Source organism: Eumetopias jubatus, unplaced genomic scaffold (assembly GCF_037043125.1).
Source record: "Eumetopias jubatus isolate StellerSeaLion01/CBP00866 unplaced genomic scaffold, mEumJub1_p1.0 scaffold_1, whole genome shotgun sequence".
In the NCBI taxonomy this organism is placed as follows: Eukaryota; Metazoa; Chordata; class Mammalia; order Carnivora; family Otariidae; genus Eumetopias; species Eumetopias jubatus.
This window is the reverse complement of record NW_028274807.1, coordinates 207,622,095-207,641,552: the sequence shown is the minus strand read 5'-3', so window position 1 is coordinate 207,641,552 and position 19,458 is coordinate 207,622,095. Positions and strand designations below refer to the sequence as shown.

General features: G+C 40.6%; 2 protein-coding genes across 2 annotated transcripts; both read left to right on the top strand.

Moving 5' to 3' along the window:
* Positions 1–4,879: 4,879 nt before the first annotated feature.
* Positions 4,880–5,845, top strand: LOC148165161 (olfactory receptor-like protein OLF4). The gene has a single exon (XM_088016823.1). It carries the CDS (start codon positions 4,913–4,915, stop codon positions 5,843–5,845), a length of 933 nt encoding a protein of 310 aa, XP_087872949.1. The 5' UTR covers positions 4,880–4,912.
* A 7,253-nt stretch (positions 5,846–13,098) lies between these two features.
* On the top strand, positions 13,099–16,319 carry LOC114202851 (olfactory receptor-like protein OLF4). Its single transcript, XM_088022412.1, has 2 exons — positions 13,099–13,121; positions 15,374–16,319. Exons 1-2 carry the CDS (start codon positions 13,099–13,101, stop codon positions 16,317–16,319), a joined length of 969 nt encoding a protein of 322 aa, XP_087878538.1.
* The last annotated feature ends 3,139 nt before the right edge of the window (positions 16,320–19,458 follow it).

The window sequence follows — 19,458 nt, the reverse complement described above, 5'->3', positions numbered from 1 at the left end:
GAAAGGCTTGTATTGCTATATACTTTCCTCTCAGGACTGCCTTTGCTGTATCCCAAAGATTTTGGACAGTTGTGTTTTCATTTTCATTGGTTTCCATGAATTTTTTTAATTCCTCTTTAATTTCCTGGTTGACCCATTCATTCTTTAGTAGGACGCTATTTACCCTCCATATATTTGAGTTCTTTACGACTTTCCTCTTGTGATTGAGTTCTAGTTTCAAAGCATTGTGGTCTGAAAATATGCAGGGAATGATCCCAAACTTTTGGTACCGGTTGAGACCTGATTTGTGACCTAGGATGTGATCAATTCTGGAGAATGTTCCATGGGCACTAGAGAAGAATGTGTATTCCGTTGCTTTGGGATGGAATGTTCTGAATATGTCTGTGAAGTCCATTTGGTCCAGTGTGTCATTTAAAGTCTTTATTTCCTTGTTGGTCTTTTGCTTAGATGATCTGTCCATTTCAGTGAGGGGGGGTGTTAAATTCCCCCACTATTATTGTATTGTTGTCAATGTGTTTCTTTGCCCTTGTTATTAATTGCCTCATATAATTGGCTGCTCCCATGTTCGGGGTATAGATATTTACAGTTGTTAGATCTTCTTGTCGGATAGACCCTTTAAGTAGGATAGAGTGTCCTTCCTCATCTCTTATTACAGTCTTTGTTTTAAAATCTAATTTGTCTGATATAAGGATTTCCACCCCAGCTTTCTTTTAGTGTCCATTAGCATGGTAAATATTTTTCCACCCCCTCACTTTCAATCTGGCGGTGTCTTTGCGTCTAAAATGAGTCTCTTGCAGACAGCATATGGATGGGTCTTGTTTATTAATCCAATCTGATAGCCTGTGTCTTTTGATTGGGGCATTGAGCCCATTTACATTCAGGGTAACTATTGAAAGGTATGAATTTAGTGCCATTGTATTGCCCGTAAGGTGACTGTTACTGTATGTTGTCTGTGTTCCTTTCTGATCTTTGCTGTTTTTAGGCTCTCTCTTTGCTTAGAGGACCCCTTTCAATATTTCTTGGAGGGCTGGTTTCATGTTTGCAAATTCCTTTAGTTTTTGTTTGTTCTGGAAGCTTTTGACCTCTCCTTCTATTTTCAATGACAGCCTAGCTGGATATAGTATTCTTGGCTGCATATTTTTCTCATTTAGTGCTCTGAAGATATCTTGCCAGTCCTTTCTGGCCTGCCAGGTCTCTGTGGATAGGTCTGTTGCCAATCTAATATTTTTACCATTGTAGGTTACATATCTCTTCTCCCGAGCTGCTTTCAGGATTTTCTCTTTGTCTCTGAGACTCGTAAGTTTTACTATTAGATGTCGGGGTGTTGACCGATTATTATTGATTTTGAGAGGGGTTCTCTGTGCCTCCTGGATTTTGATGCCTGTTTCCTTCCTCACATTAGGGAAGTTCTCTGCTATTATTTGCTCCAATATACCTTCTGCCCCTCTCTCCCTTTCTTCTTCTTCTGGGATCCCAATTATTCTAACGTTGTTTCGTCTTATCGTATCACTTATCTCTCGAATTCTGCCCCCGTGATCCTGTAGTTGTTTCTCTCGCTTTTTCTCAGCCTCTTTATTTTCCACCATTTGTTCTTCTATATCACTGATTCTCTCTTCTGCCTCATTTATCCTAGCAGTTAGTGCCCCCATTTTTGATTGCACCTCATCAATAGCCTTTTTTATTTCGACTTGGTTAGATTTTAGTTCTTTTATTTGTCCAGAAGGGGTTTCTCTAATAACTTCCACGCTTTTTTCAAGCCCAGCTAGTATCTTTAAAGTCATGATTCTGAACTCTAGGTCCGACATCGTACTAATGTCCGTATTGAGTAGGTCCCTGGCTGACGGTACTACCTCTTGTTCTTTTTGCTGAGGTGATTTTTTTTGTCTTGTCATTTTGTCCAGAGGAGAATAGATGAATTAGAGAACAAAATGCTAACAGGTTTACAACGTCCCCAGCAAATATACTGTATACAAATCAGAAAAGACCTGAAACCAGGGGCAAAGAAAGGGAAAGAAAGAAAAAAGAAAGAGAAAAAAAAAAGAAAGAAAAAAAGATAAAAACAAAAACATAACAATACAAAAATAGCAGAATGTGATCAAATATGATCAGGCTAGTGCATAGATCAGTGCCACACACTAGATTTTGGGCATATTTTGGTCTGTTAGAAAAAAGTGCCTCCTAAAATTTTAAAGGAAGAAAGACATATATGTACAAAATAAGGGTTGATACAATGAAGGGATAGAAGATGACTGTAAGGATGAAAATTATAAAAGATTTTATAAAAGGACTTGATAAGATAAGAAGTTGTTTGTAAAAAGGAAGATTTAAAAAAAAAAAAGGGAGAGAATGTGATCAGGCAGGAGAGTAGAACAGAACCATACACTAGTGATTTGGGGTATATTTTGATCTGTTAGAAGAAACTGTATCTCAAAATTTTAAAGAGAGAACAACTTATATATATATGCCAAAAATAAGGGTAACTACTATGAAGGGATATAATATGACTCTAAAAATGAAAAATAAATTTTTTTTTTAAAAAAGAGATTGATAAGATGTTGGTTGAAAAAGGGAAAAAGAAAAAAAACAGTTAACAAAAATTAACTTTGATGAACTAATGAATCATGTTAAAAAAAGCCATGAATTCTATGTGCAGTATTCCCCTAGCGCTGGAGTTCTCCCGTTTCCTTGATCGGTAAACTTGGTCTTGGCTTGCTGGCTGTTCGTGCTGATCTTCTGGGGGAGGGGCCTGTTGCTGTGGTTTCCAAATGTCTTTGCCGGAGGCTGAATTGCCCCGCCCTTGTCGGTCCGGGCTAAGCAAGCTGCTCGGGTTTGCTTTCAGGAGCTTTTGTTCCCTGCAAGCTCTCCGTACAGTCTTGGAGGACCAGGGCAAAAATGGTGGCCTCCCAATCTCCACCCGGGGGAGCTGAGAACTCGGGGCCCCGCTCCCCAGTGCGCCCCCAGAGAAAAGCAGTCACTCCCTTGTCCCCGGTCTCCTGCCGTACTCCGTGCTCACCCGGCCTGTGACCGAGCATTTCTATCTCTGGCACCCGACCCCGTGTGGAGTCTCCAAACCCAGTAGATCCCTGCAGTGCGCTCCCGCGCCGCTCCTCCCCTGGAAGGAAGGGGAGTCTCCCCGGATCTGCCGTTTGTTGGGTCCCTCCTGCAGGAGCAGTGGCCTGACTGGGCCGCAGATCACACTTTATGGCAACCCCGAGCTGAGAGCCCGCGCCTCAGCTCCGTCTCTGCAACCGGCTTCCCTGCTCCGACACCTGGGAGCTCTGGCGCACTCAGCCTCCCCCGGTCTTTCTGTGACCCCAAGGGTCCTGAGACCACACTGTCCCGGGAAGATTCCACCCCCTGCTTAGCCACTGGAGCAACGTCCCTCAGCGGAGCCGACTTATAACAGTTCTGATTTTGTGCTCCGCGGCTCTATCACTTGCCAGAAGCGGCCGGCGGAGGCCCCTCCCCCGCCGTCTATCCTCCCGAATATCGCCTCGGATTCACTTCTCCACACTTCCTACCTTCCAGTAAGTGGTCACTTCTCTGTTCAGAGAGTTGTTGCTACTCTCCTCTTCGATCTCCTGTTGAGTTCGTAGGTGTTCAGAATGGTTTGATCCCTATTCAGCTGAATTCCTGAGACCAGACGAAATCTAGGTCTCCTACTCCTCCGCCATCTTGCTCCGCCTCCGCCACAGTCAGTCTTTTTTATCGAAAATTGACCAGGGAACTTGGTAAATATCTCATCTATAACATTTAAGACAAACAAAGTGAATTTGTAGCTATCATGTGAATATCTCATCTATATTTGGGACAAACAAGGTGGATTCCTTACTTCCCTTCTCCCTAGTTAATATCTTGTCTATAACATTTCTCTGCATCTGGGATTTCTGTGAGCCTGGTTAATTAGCTCTGCAGGAGCCTAGTCAGGGCATTCAGGAGCCTCCTACCTCTCCCTGCCTATACCTTATCCCTTTCCTTACTCAGGGGGAATGCAAACTGGTGGAGCCACTCTGCAAAACGATGTAGATTCCTCACAAAGTTAAAAAATAGGGATGCCTGGGTGGCTCAGTCAGTTAAGCATCTGCCTTTGGCTCAGGATCCTGGGATCCAGTCCCACATCAGGCTCCTTGCCCAGCGGGGATCCTGCTACTCACTCTCCCTCCACCCCTCCCCCTCCTTGTGTGTGAGTTCTCTCTCTCTCTCAAATAAATAAACTTTTTTTTAAAGTTAAAAATAGAACTGACCTAGACCCAGCAATTGCGCTATTAGATATTTACCAAAAGAATACAGAAATATTAGTTCAAAGAGATATATGCACCTTAATGTTTTTAGCAGCATTATTCACAATAACCAAACTATGGAAACAGCTCAAGTGTCCATCAATATATGAATGAATAAAGAAGATGTGGTATATATAGTACAATGGAGTATTTCTCATTCATAAAACAAAATGAAATCTTGCCATTTGCAATGACACAGTGGAACTAGAGAGTATTATGCTAAGCGAAATAAGTCAGAGAAAAACAAATACCATATGATTTCACTCATATGTGGAATTTAAGAAACTAAACAAATGAGCAAAGGGGGAAAAAAAAAGAGAGGGAGACAAACCAAGAAATAGACTCTTAACTACAGACAACACACTGATGGTTACCAGAGGGGATGTGGTGGGAGGATGGAGGAAATAGGTGACGGAAATTGGGGAGGGGACATGTGATGATCACCACGTGTTGTATAGAGCACTGAATCACCATACTGTACACACGAAATGAATATTAAACTGGAGGTTAACTAACTGGAATTTAAATAAAAACTTAAAAAATAAAAAAATGAATAAAGTACATAAATGAAGCCCATTTGCTTGAAAATTATTATCTTATTTTTTTTCTTCCCCTGTAGTCACCACCACCACATGGAATCAGACAATGATACACAAATTTCAGAGTTTCTTCTTCTGGGATTATCAGAGGACCCAGAACTGCAGCCCCTCATATTTGGGCTTTTCCTCTCCATGTACCTGATCACTGTGCTGGGGAACCTGCTCATCATCCTGGCCGTCAGCTCAGACTCTCACCTCCACACCCCCATGTACTTCTTCCTCACCAACCTGTCATTTGCAGACATCTGTTTCACCTCCACCACCGTCCCCAAGATGCTGTGGAACATCCAGACTCAGAGCCAAGTCATCACCTATGCCGGCTGCGTCTCACAGATGTACTTTGTCCTACTTTTTGCAGGCTGGGATGATTTTCTCCTGACTGTGATGGCCTATGACCGCGTCGTGGCCATCTGTCACCCCCTGCACTACACGGTCATCATGAACCCCTGGCTTTGTGGACTGCTGGTTCTGGTTTCCTGGATCATCAGTGTGCTGAATTCCTTGTTACAGAGCTTAATGGTGTTGCGGCTGTCCTTCTGTACAGAGGTAGAAATTCCCCACTTTTTCTGTGAACTCAATCAGGTGGTTGGGCAGGCCTGTTCTGACATGTTTCTTAACGACATGGTGATGTATTTTGCAACTGTGCTGCTGGGTCTTGCTCCCCTGCCTGGGATCCTTTACTCTTACTTTAAGATTGTTTCCTCCATATGTCAGATATCATCAATTCAGGGCAAGTATAAAGCTTTTTCCACCTGTGCATCTCACCTCTCCATGGTCTCCTTATTTTATTGTACAGGCTTAGGAGTGTACCTTAGCTCTGCTGCTCCCCAGAGCTCCCACTCAGGTGCAGTAGCCTCGGTGATGTACACGGTGGTGACGCCCATGCTGAACCCCTTCATCTACAGCCTGAGGAACAGAGACATAAAGAGGGCTCTGAAAAGAATTGTTGGGATTCCAGTAATTTGAGGGTCAGTAGTCTCGGGGTTGAAGAAGTGCCCATGATTGCAGGGCTCAGAGCCTCAGAGTCAGGAACTGCCATTCCTTGATCAGACTATGGAGGTAGAATCGACTCCTTCTATTTACTTCCTGGAATTTCCATTAGTTTGAATTCAACTTTTCCATACATTTAAGTAACTCACTTTATTAACCTTCTATTCTGTCTGATACACAGACAGGTTTCACTTTGTCTACCTTCATATATTCCTAATCATTTCCCCAACCTTGAATCACAAATGCCTGGAAATTTCTGTATCTTACAAGGGGCAAGTTGGATTTCTTCAAACTAACTTCATTTCAAGTAAATTTTCCCTAGATTTCCCCAAAGAATAATCATGGGTTGTATTCTTCATATGGAAGATACTACCTTGGCCACTAAGCCCTTCATATAACCTTATTGTGGAGGAGAATACAAAACCACAGTTCTCACCCTGAGTCTGTTAGTCTTTTTACACATATACCCTTACTCCTCTTCCTGAAAATGTGGTCTCTAACATTGTTCTGTTTAAGTCTCGGGCTACTGACAGGGATGCTTAGGCTAGGAAAGCCCAGACATTCCCCTGCACCCCTGTGCTTGTAAACATTCCCATAAATGCTTCCCTGACCAGAGTTTCTGCTGTGGCTGCACCAGCCCCTTGGTTCTTATTGTGACTGTAACACACACCTCAGCAACATCCATCAAAGAACTCTAAAAAACCAAGGTTTATTCCTCACAGGTGCTGGAGGGCACATGGAAAAACCAAAGGCCATTCGGGGAGGTCTCAGAGGAGGAGAGAGGCATTGACAGGGAGAAAGAGAGAGCATCACTGAGGGGTTTGTCTTTATTAAGGTTCATGACCAGAGTATATAGGGGTTTGCGGGTTCATGCTTTATTAGAGAATCTTATATGATTAGAATTTGGGTGCTGAATGGGGAAAAGCAGGGTCACTCATGTGTCAGTATGAAGGCCATCAGGGCTTTCTGAAGAGGTATTTCATGGCTGGGGGCAGCCTGAGGGCTTATCTGGTAATAGTGTTCCACAATTGTGTTTATTCAACATGGTTGTCCTTGAATTGCATACCTAAGAAATCAAAAGCTTAATTTCAGGTACTTACTCTACAAACATGCTCCTGTGTTTCCTAACCAGTATCCTCCTTTTTTCCCCAGAGGTAGAATTTACTTATTCATCAGTTGTATATAACACCCAGTGCTCATCCCATCCAGTGCCCTCCTCAATGCCCATCACCCGGTTACTCCATTACCCCACCCACCTCCCCTCCAGCAGCCCTCAGTTTGTTTCCTGGAGTCAGCGTCTCTTATGGTTTGCCTCCCTCTCAATTTTCATCTTATGCTATTGTTACTGTAATTCAGCTCAATATATGGAATTCCTACCATAGCCACATGCAAACACTGATTAGCAAGAATATCTCTTCCAGTGCAGTCTACATAGAAAGACAAATTAGAATAAATAAATTGACCTTATATTTTCTTAGTGTCAGGATGACCATAAGTATGATGAAGCAAAATTTCAAAACACTCATTTTGTTACTAGGCAAAATATTTTTCTTTCTTTTCTTTTTTTTTTTACATCACAGCTCATGCTGTGCATCTATTTATTGGAGCATGAAAGATTGATGTCCACAACTGAGGAGGTTTATTCACTGAGGTGAAGTGTTGGTTAGAGTTTTCTATGTTTTATCACCCATTATCTCCCTATTTCTACTAGAAAACATCCAATGCCACCTGCTAATATGGCTCTTTCTATTGTTACACAAAATAATTCCCTTTTCCTAATATCTGTCACAAATGCTAAGGGATAGTGAATGAATAGTATCAACATCATTCATTTTGTACCTTCTTCCTCCTCAGAAATCTCTCCCACCTGCATGACCAGAGGACGCTTCACAGATAAGCTGAATGTCCTGCTGGTCATGTGGTTCAGGATCACCATTTCTTCTGCACCAATATGCATGTCCTTCAAACTGTCCCAGTGGCCCAGAAGGAAGCCCACATATAGTCAGCTGGTCCTAACGTCATCAGAAATAAACTTGAATAACAGAAAGATCATGACTGCTCTCCTTAATATCAGATCATAGACCACAAATAAAAAGCAGCACATGTTCTAATTGCCTCATGTCTGTTTGTGAGATTATTGTGTCAGCTTCTGCTGTTTAACAGGTTGTCCTTGTCAAATGGGATATTATACTGATGTGGGGTGGTCAAATGCAATGGTCAAGAAATAATTCTTGAGACAATTTTGGCGCAAAGATATGCTTTTATTATAGCACAGAGACAGGACCTGGGGGCAGAAAGAGCTTCCCTGGGATTGTGAAGAGTGGCTGATTCTTGGGGAGGGAGGGGGGTAGAGAAAATGTAAGTTTCTGAGGAAATTCTGTGCGCTGAACATGAGGTTTACAGGACCTTAGAGGGCTGGCTATTGTCAAGATGAGGTTGCTGTCAGTATCTAATGAAACATCAACATTAAGGCAGCCCTGAGTTCCTCGGGTGGTGTCATGCTCTGAATGTCTGAGGGATTCAACAGGGGCTGCAGATTGTAAGGAGATTGACTTTTACCTACATTTCTCTTGCCTTTGTTCTCCTCATCAATTATGTCTTTACAGTCAAATGGCATTATATTCTCAGAAGCATTTCTGATCTCTGACGGGCTCCTCAGGGGTCTGTGGTCAGGAGTGAATCTCTAAGTTGTGTTTCTAAGGTTCATCCACGGTGTTGTATGTGGCTGGAGTGTTCTTCTGTCTCAGCCAATTTATGGCCTTATTACTACATTTCTATATGTAAGATATTCTATTTAGAAATTAAATAAAATTAAGTGAATCGTTTGAATTTCATCCCACTGTTCCTGCATCTAAGGAAAACACTTGTTTTCCTTCCCTGTTCAAAGAGGTCTCTCCCAAACCTTCAATGGAGAGTCAGCTACCTGTGCTCTAGGCCCTACTCTTAGCCATACACCGTAGATATTTTCCACTTAATTCAATTATTGGAGTATAATGTCATACAATAAACTGCATATTTAAAGTATAGAATTTGATGAATTAAAGGAGCTACACGAAAAGGAAGAGTACATAGTGCATATTTCAATTTGTATATAATAAGACTGTTAGGTAAGCTTCAACTGCTCTGTTAGGTACTTATTAAAAATTTAAGCTCCCTGAGCCTCTTTCCTTATTTCTCAAGGCAGTGCAGAATACTAAATATAATGTTAAATGAATCTTGTTAGAAAAGAACAAAATGTATGGAAATTCATTTTTTTTACTCCTAAGAAAACATTCCAGTATAGTGGTTGTGACTTGTGTGTGTGTGTGTGTGTGTGTGTGTTTGTACACATTTTTCTTTAAAATAAGCCCACTCCCAAATGTTTATACAATTTATGATATCATCTTTTATGTTGAAAGAAAACTTGAGGGAGAGTTGGAAAGGGTAGCACTGAAAAAGAATGAATGGTTGAACTAACATGAAATAAAAAGGTGCAGATATATATATATATAGACACAAAATCATAAATTACAATGAGTGACCTTAATTTTGATCCTGAGTTCCTTTGCTATGTCACTACCTCAAAGGCCCCAGAATCAAACCACAGGCACATTTATGCCACGAGGAATTCACCATACCAGCTGATGGGGCAGAATGTCTCCAAACTGATTTAATTTTTTTTCTAATTAATGTGGGTTCTTCAGATGTAATTTGCCCTATCCAAGGGAAGTGCTGAATGAATTGGAAAGATGAAACTTAATATCCTCAAATAATTTCATTGACTATGTCCATATGAGATTCCTCCTGCTGCTGTAAAATATCCCCACGCTACTTGTTTAAAACAAACACACATGTACTCTTAACTTCTGGAAGCAGAAGCTTGAAAGGAGTCTCATACTGCCCATAGTAACATGTCTGTACAGTTAAGTTCCTTCTAGAGGCACACGGGAGAATCTGTTTTCTTTCCAATTCTAGTCTCAATTTTTGGCCACCTGCATTCTTGATTCATGGCTCTTCCTCCAGCTTCAGAGCCAGCAGGGCAGCATTCTCAAAGTCTCTCTGACACCAACTCTTTTGTCTCCCTCATCAACATTTGGAGGACCATTGTGATTACCTTGTCCCACCTGGACAACCATCGCTAATCTTTTTATCTTAATAGCAGTTGATTAGCAATCCCGTTCAATCTGCTACCTTAATCCTTGCTTGCTATAAAAAGTAACACCTTAAAAGTACTAGGGATAGTTCTATTTTGAACTTTTTGAGGAACCTCCATATTGTTTTCCAGAGAGGCTGCACCAGCCTGCATTCCCACCATTGGTGCTAGAGGGTTCCCCTTTCCCACATCCTCACCAACACCTCTTTTTTTACGAGCTGTTACTTTTAGCCATTCTGACAGGTGTGAGGTGGTATCTCATTATGGTTTTGATTTGTATTTCCCTGATGATGAAGGATGTTGAGCATTTTTTCATGTGTCTGTTGGCCATTTGTGAAGACTGATATTTTTACCTATTCCTTGCTGATCTGAATGCCTTTTATTTCTTTTTGTTGTCTGATTGCTGAGGCTAGGACTTCCAGTACTATGTTGAACAACTGATTACAGTGAACATCCCTGTCGTGTTCCTAACACGTTAAGGGAGAAGCTCTCAGTTTTTCCCCATTGAGGAGGATATTAGCTGTGGGTCCATCCGACATGGCCTTTTTGGTTTATTTGTGTTTTTTTATTATGTTCAGTTAGCCACTGTATAGCACATCATTAGTTTTTCATGTAGCGTTCAATGATTCATTAGTTACATATAACACCCAGTGCTCATCACAACACGTGCTTACATGGCTTTTTGATTTTCAGGTATGTTCCTTCTATTCCTACTGTCTTGTGGGGTTTTTTAAATTTAATTTAATTTTATTCTGTTATGTTAGTCACCATACAGTACATCATTGTTTTTTGATGTAGTGTTCCATGATTCATTGTTTTTGTATGACACTCAAGGCCCACCACATACTTGGATATTCAGTGTGGACAGATCACTAGACAGCATCAAGCACCATGTCTACAATGTAGATTGGAGTTCATAAATGTACTTCCTCAGAGATAAGATGTTTATAAAATTAAATCAAACAATCCCTATGAGATGCAAGCTCATGTTATAGTACACAAAAATATCTAAACACATCTGTTATAATTATGAACGATTTTATGACAAAGGGCTAGGTGATAGCTCTTAACATATAAAGAAATTCCTAATTGTAACAGCAAACATGTCTTGAAGCCAATGTGTGTGAAGGACAAGGTTTATTATATTATCATATTATATTATCTTGTATTATATTATAAGAAGAAGCCTCTTCTCTGCCTTTTTGAAAAGAAGAACAGACCCTGTCTTGAGACAGCAGGACTGGGTCCCCACCACGTGTAAATTCTTTGAAAATAAAGAGACCTAATCCAGGCAGGTTACTAGGTCTTAGACTTGGGAGAAAATTATAACTTGGAGCTGAGATAAGATGCTAGGAGATTCACACATCAAGAAGGGGGCAAGTACAGGGAAAGGGAGTAAAAGGAATTTTAAAAATTACCAAAAACTGGATTCACTTGACCTCTAACCCTGTCTTTTGGGAACTGAGATTCATTAAGAAAGCATCTTTTCTGTCCAGAGACTTTTCCACTTGGGAATCATGTGCATAGAGACTGGAGTCACAAGAGGGAAATGTGCCTAATGAGCAGACAAAGGGAGCTGTGAATACCTCCTCATCTCCAGTCCATCAGCCCGGGCAACCTTGGATGGGAAGGACCATGCTTCTTGACTGTTTGTTCCAAGTCCTTATTCTGGCTGGAGTTCGATGTTTCACTCCCTCCTGCCTCGGATGAGGACAGAGCTTTAGGCCCTATCATCTGCTGTCCAGGGAGGAATTCAGACTTCCTCAGGACACCTTCCTCTCAGACACCCCAGCCAGGTGAGTCCAACCCCCCAGTGGACCGTGGATGACAGGATCAGAATGGAAGCCAAGACCATCGACCAATCATCACCTGAGAGCCAATTCAACTTAGCCCAGAGCAAAAGATCCCTGTGTTTGTTTGATTGATTGATTGATTGGCTGATTGACTGATTGATTGACTCAGAGCTAATGTCAATTTCGCAGAGTGACTGCTACTCACACTTTTGAAGGTCTTTTATATTCTTTATCATTAAATTGCTATTATTGCAATGCTAGAAAAAGTATGTTGAGATTGTTAAACTCAAAGTGTGGTTCTAATCCGGTGTGATTTTTGTCCCGAGGGTCATTGATCACTGTCTGGAGCCAGCTTTGCCTGTCACAGTGGAGAGAGGTGCATGGAGGTAATGTCTAAACACCCTACAATGCACAGGACACCCCAGGGCAGGCTCTGGCCAGAATGTCCATGGTGCAAAGATAGAGAAACCGTGAGGTAAAGAATATCAGTATTTGAATCACAGCTGCATTCAAGTTCTGCCTTCAATCTTGTAACAACTTACATTTCTGCCAGCAAATTCACAGTAGCCCCTTGGCCACCAGTTTAAAAGTTCCAACCACAAAGAATGTAACAACTCTATATAGTTTTTGTTCCCCAGGCTGCTGGTGATAGAGATGTTTCTTACTGTTCTTAAACTATCCCTCAGGTTCAGTGAACTTCATATATTTGATGATCATTCTTACTGGGTTTTATTATTATATACCCATATGTTATTCTCCTTCTCAAGCTCTCTTTTATTTTTAAAACACTATCAGCATTTCAAATGATTTCTTCAGATCCTTATTTCTCAATTGACTTTTGGAACATATTTTAACCATAAAAATTTGACATTTTATTTAAATACATCTACCTGCTTACTTCTGAGTTTCTTGTTATATTTAAGCGGTGTAGGTCCTTTAATTCATCAAATTCTATACAATAATTGAATTAAGTGGAAAGCTGAAATTTTTGTGTGTAGTTTTCTTCATGTTCTAATATATGCTATGGTTACATCAATACTGAGGTCATAATCCTCTGAGTTTGAGTAAGATCCGGGAGAGGGGACCAATTTCATATTCTTCCAAATAGATATCCCTTTATGCCACCATTTATTTAGCAATTCAGCCTTTTCCAATGAAACTGAAATGCAATCTTGCCATGTAGTAAATGTCCTTATACATTGAGACCTAATTCCTGACACATACAACAAATAAAAACTGAGGACCCGTCATGGACCAGAACATTCGAGGGACATTACATGTTATTATATGTAATATAACATTACATGTTATATCCTTTCATATCTAGGTTTTTTCCAATTTAGTTATTTTTTTTAAGATTTTATTTATTTATTTGAGAGAGAGAATGAGATAGAAAGAGAGAGCATGGTGGGGGGGGGTTCCGAGGGAGAAGCAGACTCACCGCTGAGCAGGGAGCCCGACGTGGGACTCGATCCCGGGACTCCAGGATCATGACCTGAGCCAAAGGCAGTCGCTCAACCAACTGAGCCACTCAGGCGCCCTCCAATTTAGTTATTAATCCATGTTGATATCATTGATGATTGCTATTTTATATCCCATTTCAATTTGTTTTGGTTTTTCATACAAATTCGCCTAGGACAGTTGTATTGAAACTACTCATTTTACATTTTAACCTGGTTTTGTGATCCCTTCATATTTTTCATTCTCTAACTTTTCATATTCTTAGGTCTTTTTATATTAAGCACTTATATTCACATAACTTGGTGAAAAAAACAAAAGTAAACCAGGAAGGTGAAGTCCATGAACTTTTGAATCATGTATCATAACAGTGAGGACAGAGCACAATGAAATAAATGTGTGTATGATATGAAGCCTGCAGACAGAATTATCTGAAGCAAATTTTTTTTTTTGAGGCAAATTATTGAGTACAAAATGATTTAATTGTCATGGTGTGGACAGGATTACAGAGCATGGTCTGTGGACCCCTTTGCACCTTGGATGAAATTCAGTTTGAGGATTAGAGTGTTCCCTTTGGGTTTGTCAAAGGAGAGAACAATACCCAAAGCCCAAGAATATCAATAAAAAGATGCCACATAAGAGAAGGGAGAAAGGCACTAACCTCATCCCTTATCAGACCACATATAAAAGAATCGGCCAAATAATGATGCAGGAGGTACAGGAAAAATACGTCTTCTATGCTTGATATAAAAAATGCCCAACTTTTGTTGTTTTATGTACACTTCCTTTTGTGAGGTGTTGGTTTAACCCTTTGATAATTTGGGGAGTGTACTATATATCTATATATTACACCCAATTAGAACCACACATTGAGTTTAACAATCTCAACATAATTCTTCTAGCATTGCAGTAATGGCAATTTAATGGTAAAGAATATGAAAGACCCTCAAAAGTGTGAGTAGCAGACACTCTGTGAAATTGACATTAGCACTGAATAAATTAATCAATTATATATATGCATATATATACATATAAACATAAATATGTATATATGTATATATATTATTTGTCCATGGGAGGCTTAAGAATTGGCATTTCTGCACTTTACAGGAGAAAGATCACTTACCTGGCCTAGTTGGGTTGGATCCATTCCTAACATAACCAGGATGGTGAGGCTGAGAAAGACAGGGGAATAACACAACCCAGGAGGCCATGGTGTCCTGCATGCGTGTGACTTTAGAGTGTGAGCAGTCCCCACAACAGGGTGCCAGGGCTCATAACTTCCAAGGTGACACAACACAGGGGCCACTAAGAAGGGGATCTTGTTCAATTCATGGGATGCCTCTGCAACATGATGAATACAGTGGGAGAGGCAGTGTGCACAAGGAAGTCCCTGTGCCTTGAGGGTTCAGAGGTAGCAGAGAGGCCACTTCCCTCCTCAGCATGTCGGACAGCTTCTCTCCTCAGTCTCCCTCCTGTTCATTCCCCTTGCAGCGCTGGCTTTGCTTCTTTGACTTGAACCTTGGAAACAAGTACCTCCCTCGACGCTTTTGCACTGGCCATTCCCTTTGCTGGGCGCACACTTCGCCCATATTCCTTCATCTACCCCTCTGTCTTACATGAGGTCTGTGTTCCAGTGTCACCTTGTTTGCAGAATGGCCTACATACCCATGAAAATAGCATGCCCTATTCACTCTCTGCTTTATCCCTGCTTTCCTTTTCTTCATACCACCTGCCACCGCTTGAAATATTATTTAAATTTCTTATTTGTTAATGTATTCTTTCTCCATCATTGAATGATAGGGACTTTTGTTCTTTACCACCCCATACTCCTTGCTTACACAATGCCTAAAATGTAGACAGCACTTAATTTATTTTTCAGAAGCTTACAATAATTTTTAAATTAAAATTATAGAATACATGGCCTTTGGAAAAAAAGTGATTGGAACAAAAATTCCAAAACTATGGGGGTATAGAAGTTCCCCTAAAGTGGACCATATGTAAGCACAACATATTAAAGTGAATTTCTAGAACATAAAATTTAAAAAGTAGCATTTAAAAACTGAGCATAATACCAGATCGTGTGAAAATTAGTCATGCTCTTTGCTTCTGTCCTTGAAGTCACCTCCACCACATGGAACCAGGAAATGAAACACAAATTTCAAAGTTTCACCTTCTAGGACTATCAGAGGACCCAGAACTGCAGCCCCTCGTATTTGGGCTTTTCCTCTGCATGTACCTAATCACTGTGCTGGGGAACCTGCTCATCATCCTGGCCGTCAGCTCAGACTCCCACCTCCACACCCCCATGTACTTCCTTCTCGCCAACCTGTCCTCTGTAGACATCTGCTTCACCTCCACCACCATCCCCAAGATGCTATGGAACATCCAGACTCAGAGCAATGTCATAAGCTACGCAGGCTGCATCACACAGATTTATTTTCTCATACTCTTTGCTGGGTCAGAAATCTTTCTCCTGAGTGTGATGGCCTATGACCGGTTTGTGGCCATCTGCCACCCCCTGCACTACACAGTCATCATGAACCCCCAGCTCTGTGGACTGCTGGTACTGGTGTCCTGGATCATGTCTATCCTGAATTCCTTCTTACATAGTTTAATGATGTTGCGGTTGTCCTTCTGTACACACTTCCAAGTCTCCCACCTCTTTTGTGAACTCATTCAGATGATCCAACTTGCCTGTTCTGACACCTTTCTTAATAACTTGGTGATGTATTTTGCACTTGTCCTGTTGTGTGGTGGTCCTTTTGCTGGGATCCTTTACTCTTATTCTAAGATTCTTTCTGCCATATGTAGAATATCATCAGCTCAAGGCAAGTATAAAGCATTTTCCACCTGTGCATCTCACCTCTCCGTTGTCTCCTTGTTTTATTGTACATTGCTTGGTGTGTACCTTAGCGCTGCTGCTCCCCAGATCCCCCACTCAGGTACAGTGGTCTCTGTGATGTACACGGTGGTCACGCCCATGCTGAACCCCTTCATCTATACCCTGAGGAACAAAGACATAAAGAGGGCTCTGAAGGGAATCATTGGGGTTCCAGTGATGTAAGGGCCAGTCGTTCTGGGGCTGAAGAAGTGCCCATGATTGCAGGGCTCAGAGCCTGAGAGCCAGGAACTGCCATTCTTTGATCAGACTGTGGAGGTAGAAACATCTCCTTCTATATATTTCCTGGAATTTCCATTTGTTTGAATTCAACTTCTCCATACATTTAAAATAACTCATTTTATTAACCTACTCTATCTGATATACAGACAGTTTTCCCCTTTGTCCATAATATACTTTTAAAACTTTTTTCCAACCTTGATCAAAAATATTTGGAAATTCTCATTTATTTCACGGGGTACCATGGATTGCTTTCTTTTTTTTTTTAATTTTTTAATGTTACGTTAGTCAGCATACAATACATCATTAGTTTTTGATGTGGTGATCCACGATCCATTGTTTTCCTATAACACCCAGTGCCCCATGCAGTACGTGCCCTCCCTAATACCCATCACTGGGATAACCAAACCCCCCTCAAACCTCCCCTCTAAAACCCTGTTTGTTTCCCAGAGTCCATAGTCTCTCATGGTTCATCTCTCCCTCTGATTTCCTCCACTTCATTTTTCCCTTCCTTCTCCTAATGTCCTCCATGCTGTTCCTTATGTTCCACAAATAAGTGAAACCATATGATAATTGACTTTCTCTGCTTGACTTATTTCACTTAGCATCATCTCCTCCAGTCCCATCCATGTTGATGTAAAAGTTGGGTATTCATCCTTTCTGATGGCTGAGTCATATTCCCTTGTATATATGGACCACATCTTCTTTATCCATTCATCTGTTGAAGGGCATCTGGGCTCTTTCCACAGTTTGGCTATTGTGGACATTGTTGCTATGAACGTTGGGGTGCATATGGCCCTTCTTTTCACTACATCTGTATCTTTGGGGTAAATACCCCAAAGACTGTCTTTTTTCCATTGCACATTTTTTTCCTGCTTTGTTGAAGATTATTTGACCATAGAGTTGAGGGTCCATATCTGGGTTCTCTATTCTGTTCCACTGGTCTATGTGTTTGTTTTTGTGCCAGTACCATGCTGTCTTGGTGATCACTGCTTTGTAAAATAGCTTGAAATCAGGCAACGTGTTGCCCTTAGCTTCGTTTTTCTTTTTCAACATTTCCTTGGCGATTCGGGGTCTTTTCTGATCCCATACAAATTTTAGGATTGTTTGTTCCAGCACTTTGAAAAATGTCATTGGAATGTCGATCAGGATGGCATTGAAGGTATAGATTGCTCTGGGTAACACAGACATTTTAGCAATGTTTATACTTCCAATCCATGAGCGTGGAATGTTTTTTCCATCTTTTTGTGTCTTCTTCAATTTCTTTCATGAGTGTTCTGTAGTTCCTAGAGTATAGATCCTTTACCTCTTTGGTTAGGTTTATTCTGAGGTATATTATGGTTTTTGGTGCTATTGTAAATGGAATACAGCATCCTTTCCTGATTAAAATTCTTCAGAGTATAAGGATAGAGGGAACATTCCTCGAGTTCATAAAATCCATCTATGAAAAACCCACAGCGAATATCATCCTCAGTGGGGAAAAGCTCAGAGCCTGTCCCTTAAGATCAGGAACACGTCAAGGATGCCCACTCTCGCCACTATTGTTCAACATAGTACTAGGAGTCCTAGCAACAGCAATCAGACAACAAAAAGAAATAAAAGGTATTCAAACTGGTAAAGAAGAAGTCAAACTCTCTCTTTTCACAGATGACATGCTACTTTATGTGGAAAACCCAAAAGACTCCACCCCCAAATTACTAGAACTCATACAGCAATTCAGTAATGTGGCAGGATACAAAATCAATGCACAGAAATCAGTTACTTTCTTATATACTAACAATACAACTGTAGAAAGAGAAATTAGAGAAACGATTCCATTTATAAAAGCTCTGTTATTTTTCTTAATGTAGACATTTATAGATATAAACTTCCCTCTTAGAGTTTCTTTTGCAAAATCCCATAAGTTTTGATAGGCTGTGTTTCCATTTTCATTTGATTAAAGATTTTTAAATTTCCTTTTTGGTTTCTTCTTTCACCCACCAGCTGTTCATGAGTGTGTGGTTTAATTCCCACATACTTGTGAACATCTCGGATGTCTGCACCCTTAAATTCATTGTGGCATTATTTGCAATAATCAAGATATGGAAACAACTGAGTATCCATCGACAGATGAATTAATGATGATGGCATACTTATACAGTGGAACCTAGCAATAAAAAAGGAAGACATCCTTTCCTTTCATATAACATGGATGGCCCCTGAGGGCATTATGCTAAGTGAAATAATCAGACAGAGAAAGACCAGTAATGTATGATCTCACTTATATGTGAAATACAAAAATCTGAACTCATAGAAACAGAGAGTAGGTTGATGTTTTCCTATGGCTGGGGTTTGAGGAAATGAGAAGATGCTGGTGAAAGCCTACAAACCTTTAGTTATAACATGAATGAGTTCTGGGAAGGTAATGTACAGCATGGTCATTATGGTTAACTTTATTGCATTGTATACGTGAATGTTGCTGACAGAGTACATTGTAAATGTTCTTACAATAAAAAGAAATGATAACTTTGTGAAATGATGGATGTGTTCACTAATGTATTCTGGTGATCTTTCACAATGTACATGTATATGAAATCACCAAGTGGTAGGCTTAAACTTCCAGAATTTTACATGTCAGTTATTTTTCAATAAAAATGGAAAAAGGAAGGGTAGGGAGATGGGGTATTTGGGTGATGGGCATTAAGGAGGGCACATGATGTGATGAGCACTGGGTGTTATAATACAACTGATGAATTATTGAACTCTACATCTGAGACTAATGATGTACTATATGTGGGCTAATTGAATTTAAACTAAAAAAAACTTGGAAAAATGAAGAAAAAATCTCCTATGTCTCTGTCTTCCTCCTTGCATTTCAAATGTCACCTCCTTCCAGCAGAACCCTCTCCATAAAAAAAGTGCTAGAATGAAAACCATTATGAATATGTCAATGGAAAGGTCAATCAATAGGAAAACAGTACGTACATAAGGATGCCATGAAGATGGCATCAGTGAGGGGGTGAGGAAAGATGGCGGAGGAGTAGGGGACCCCATTTCAACTGGTCCCTGGAATTGAGCTGGATACCTACCAGACCACTCTGAGCAC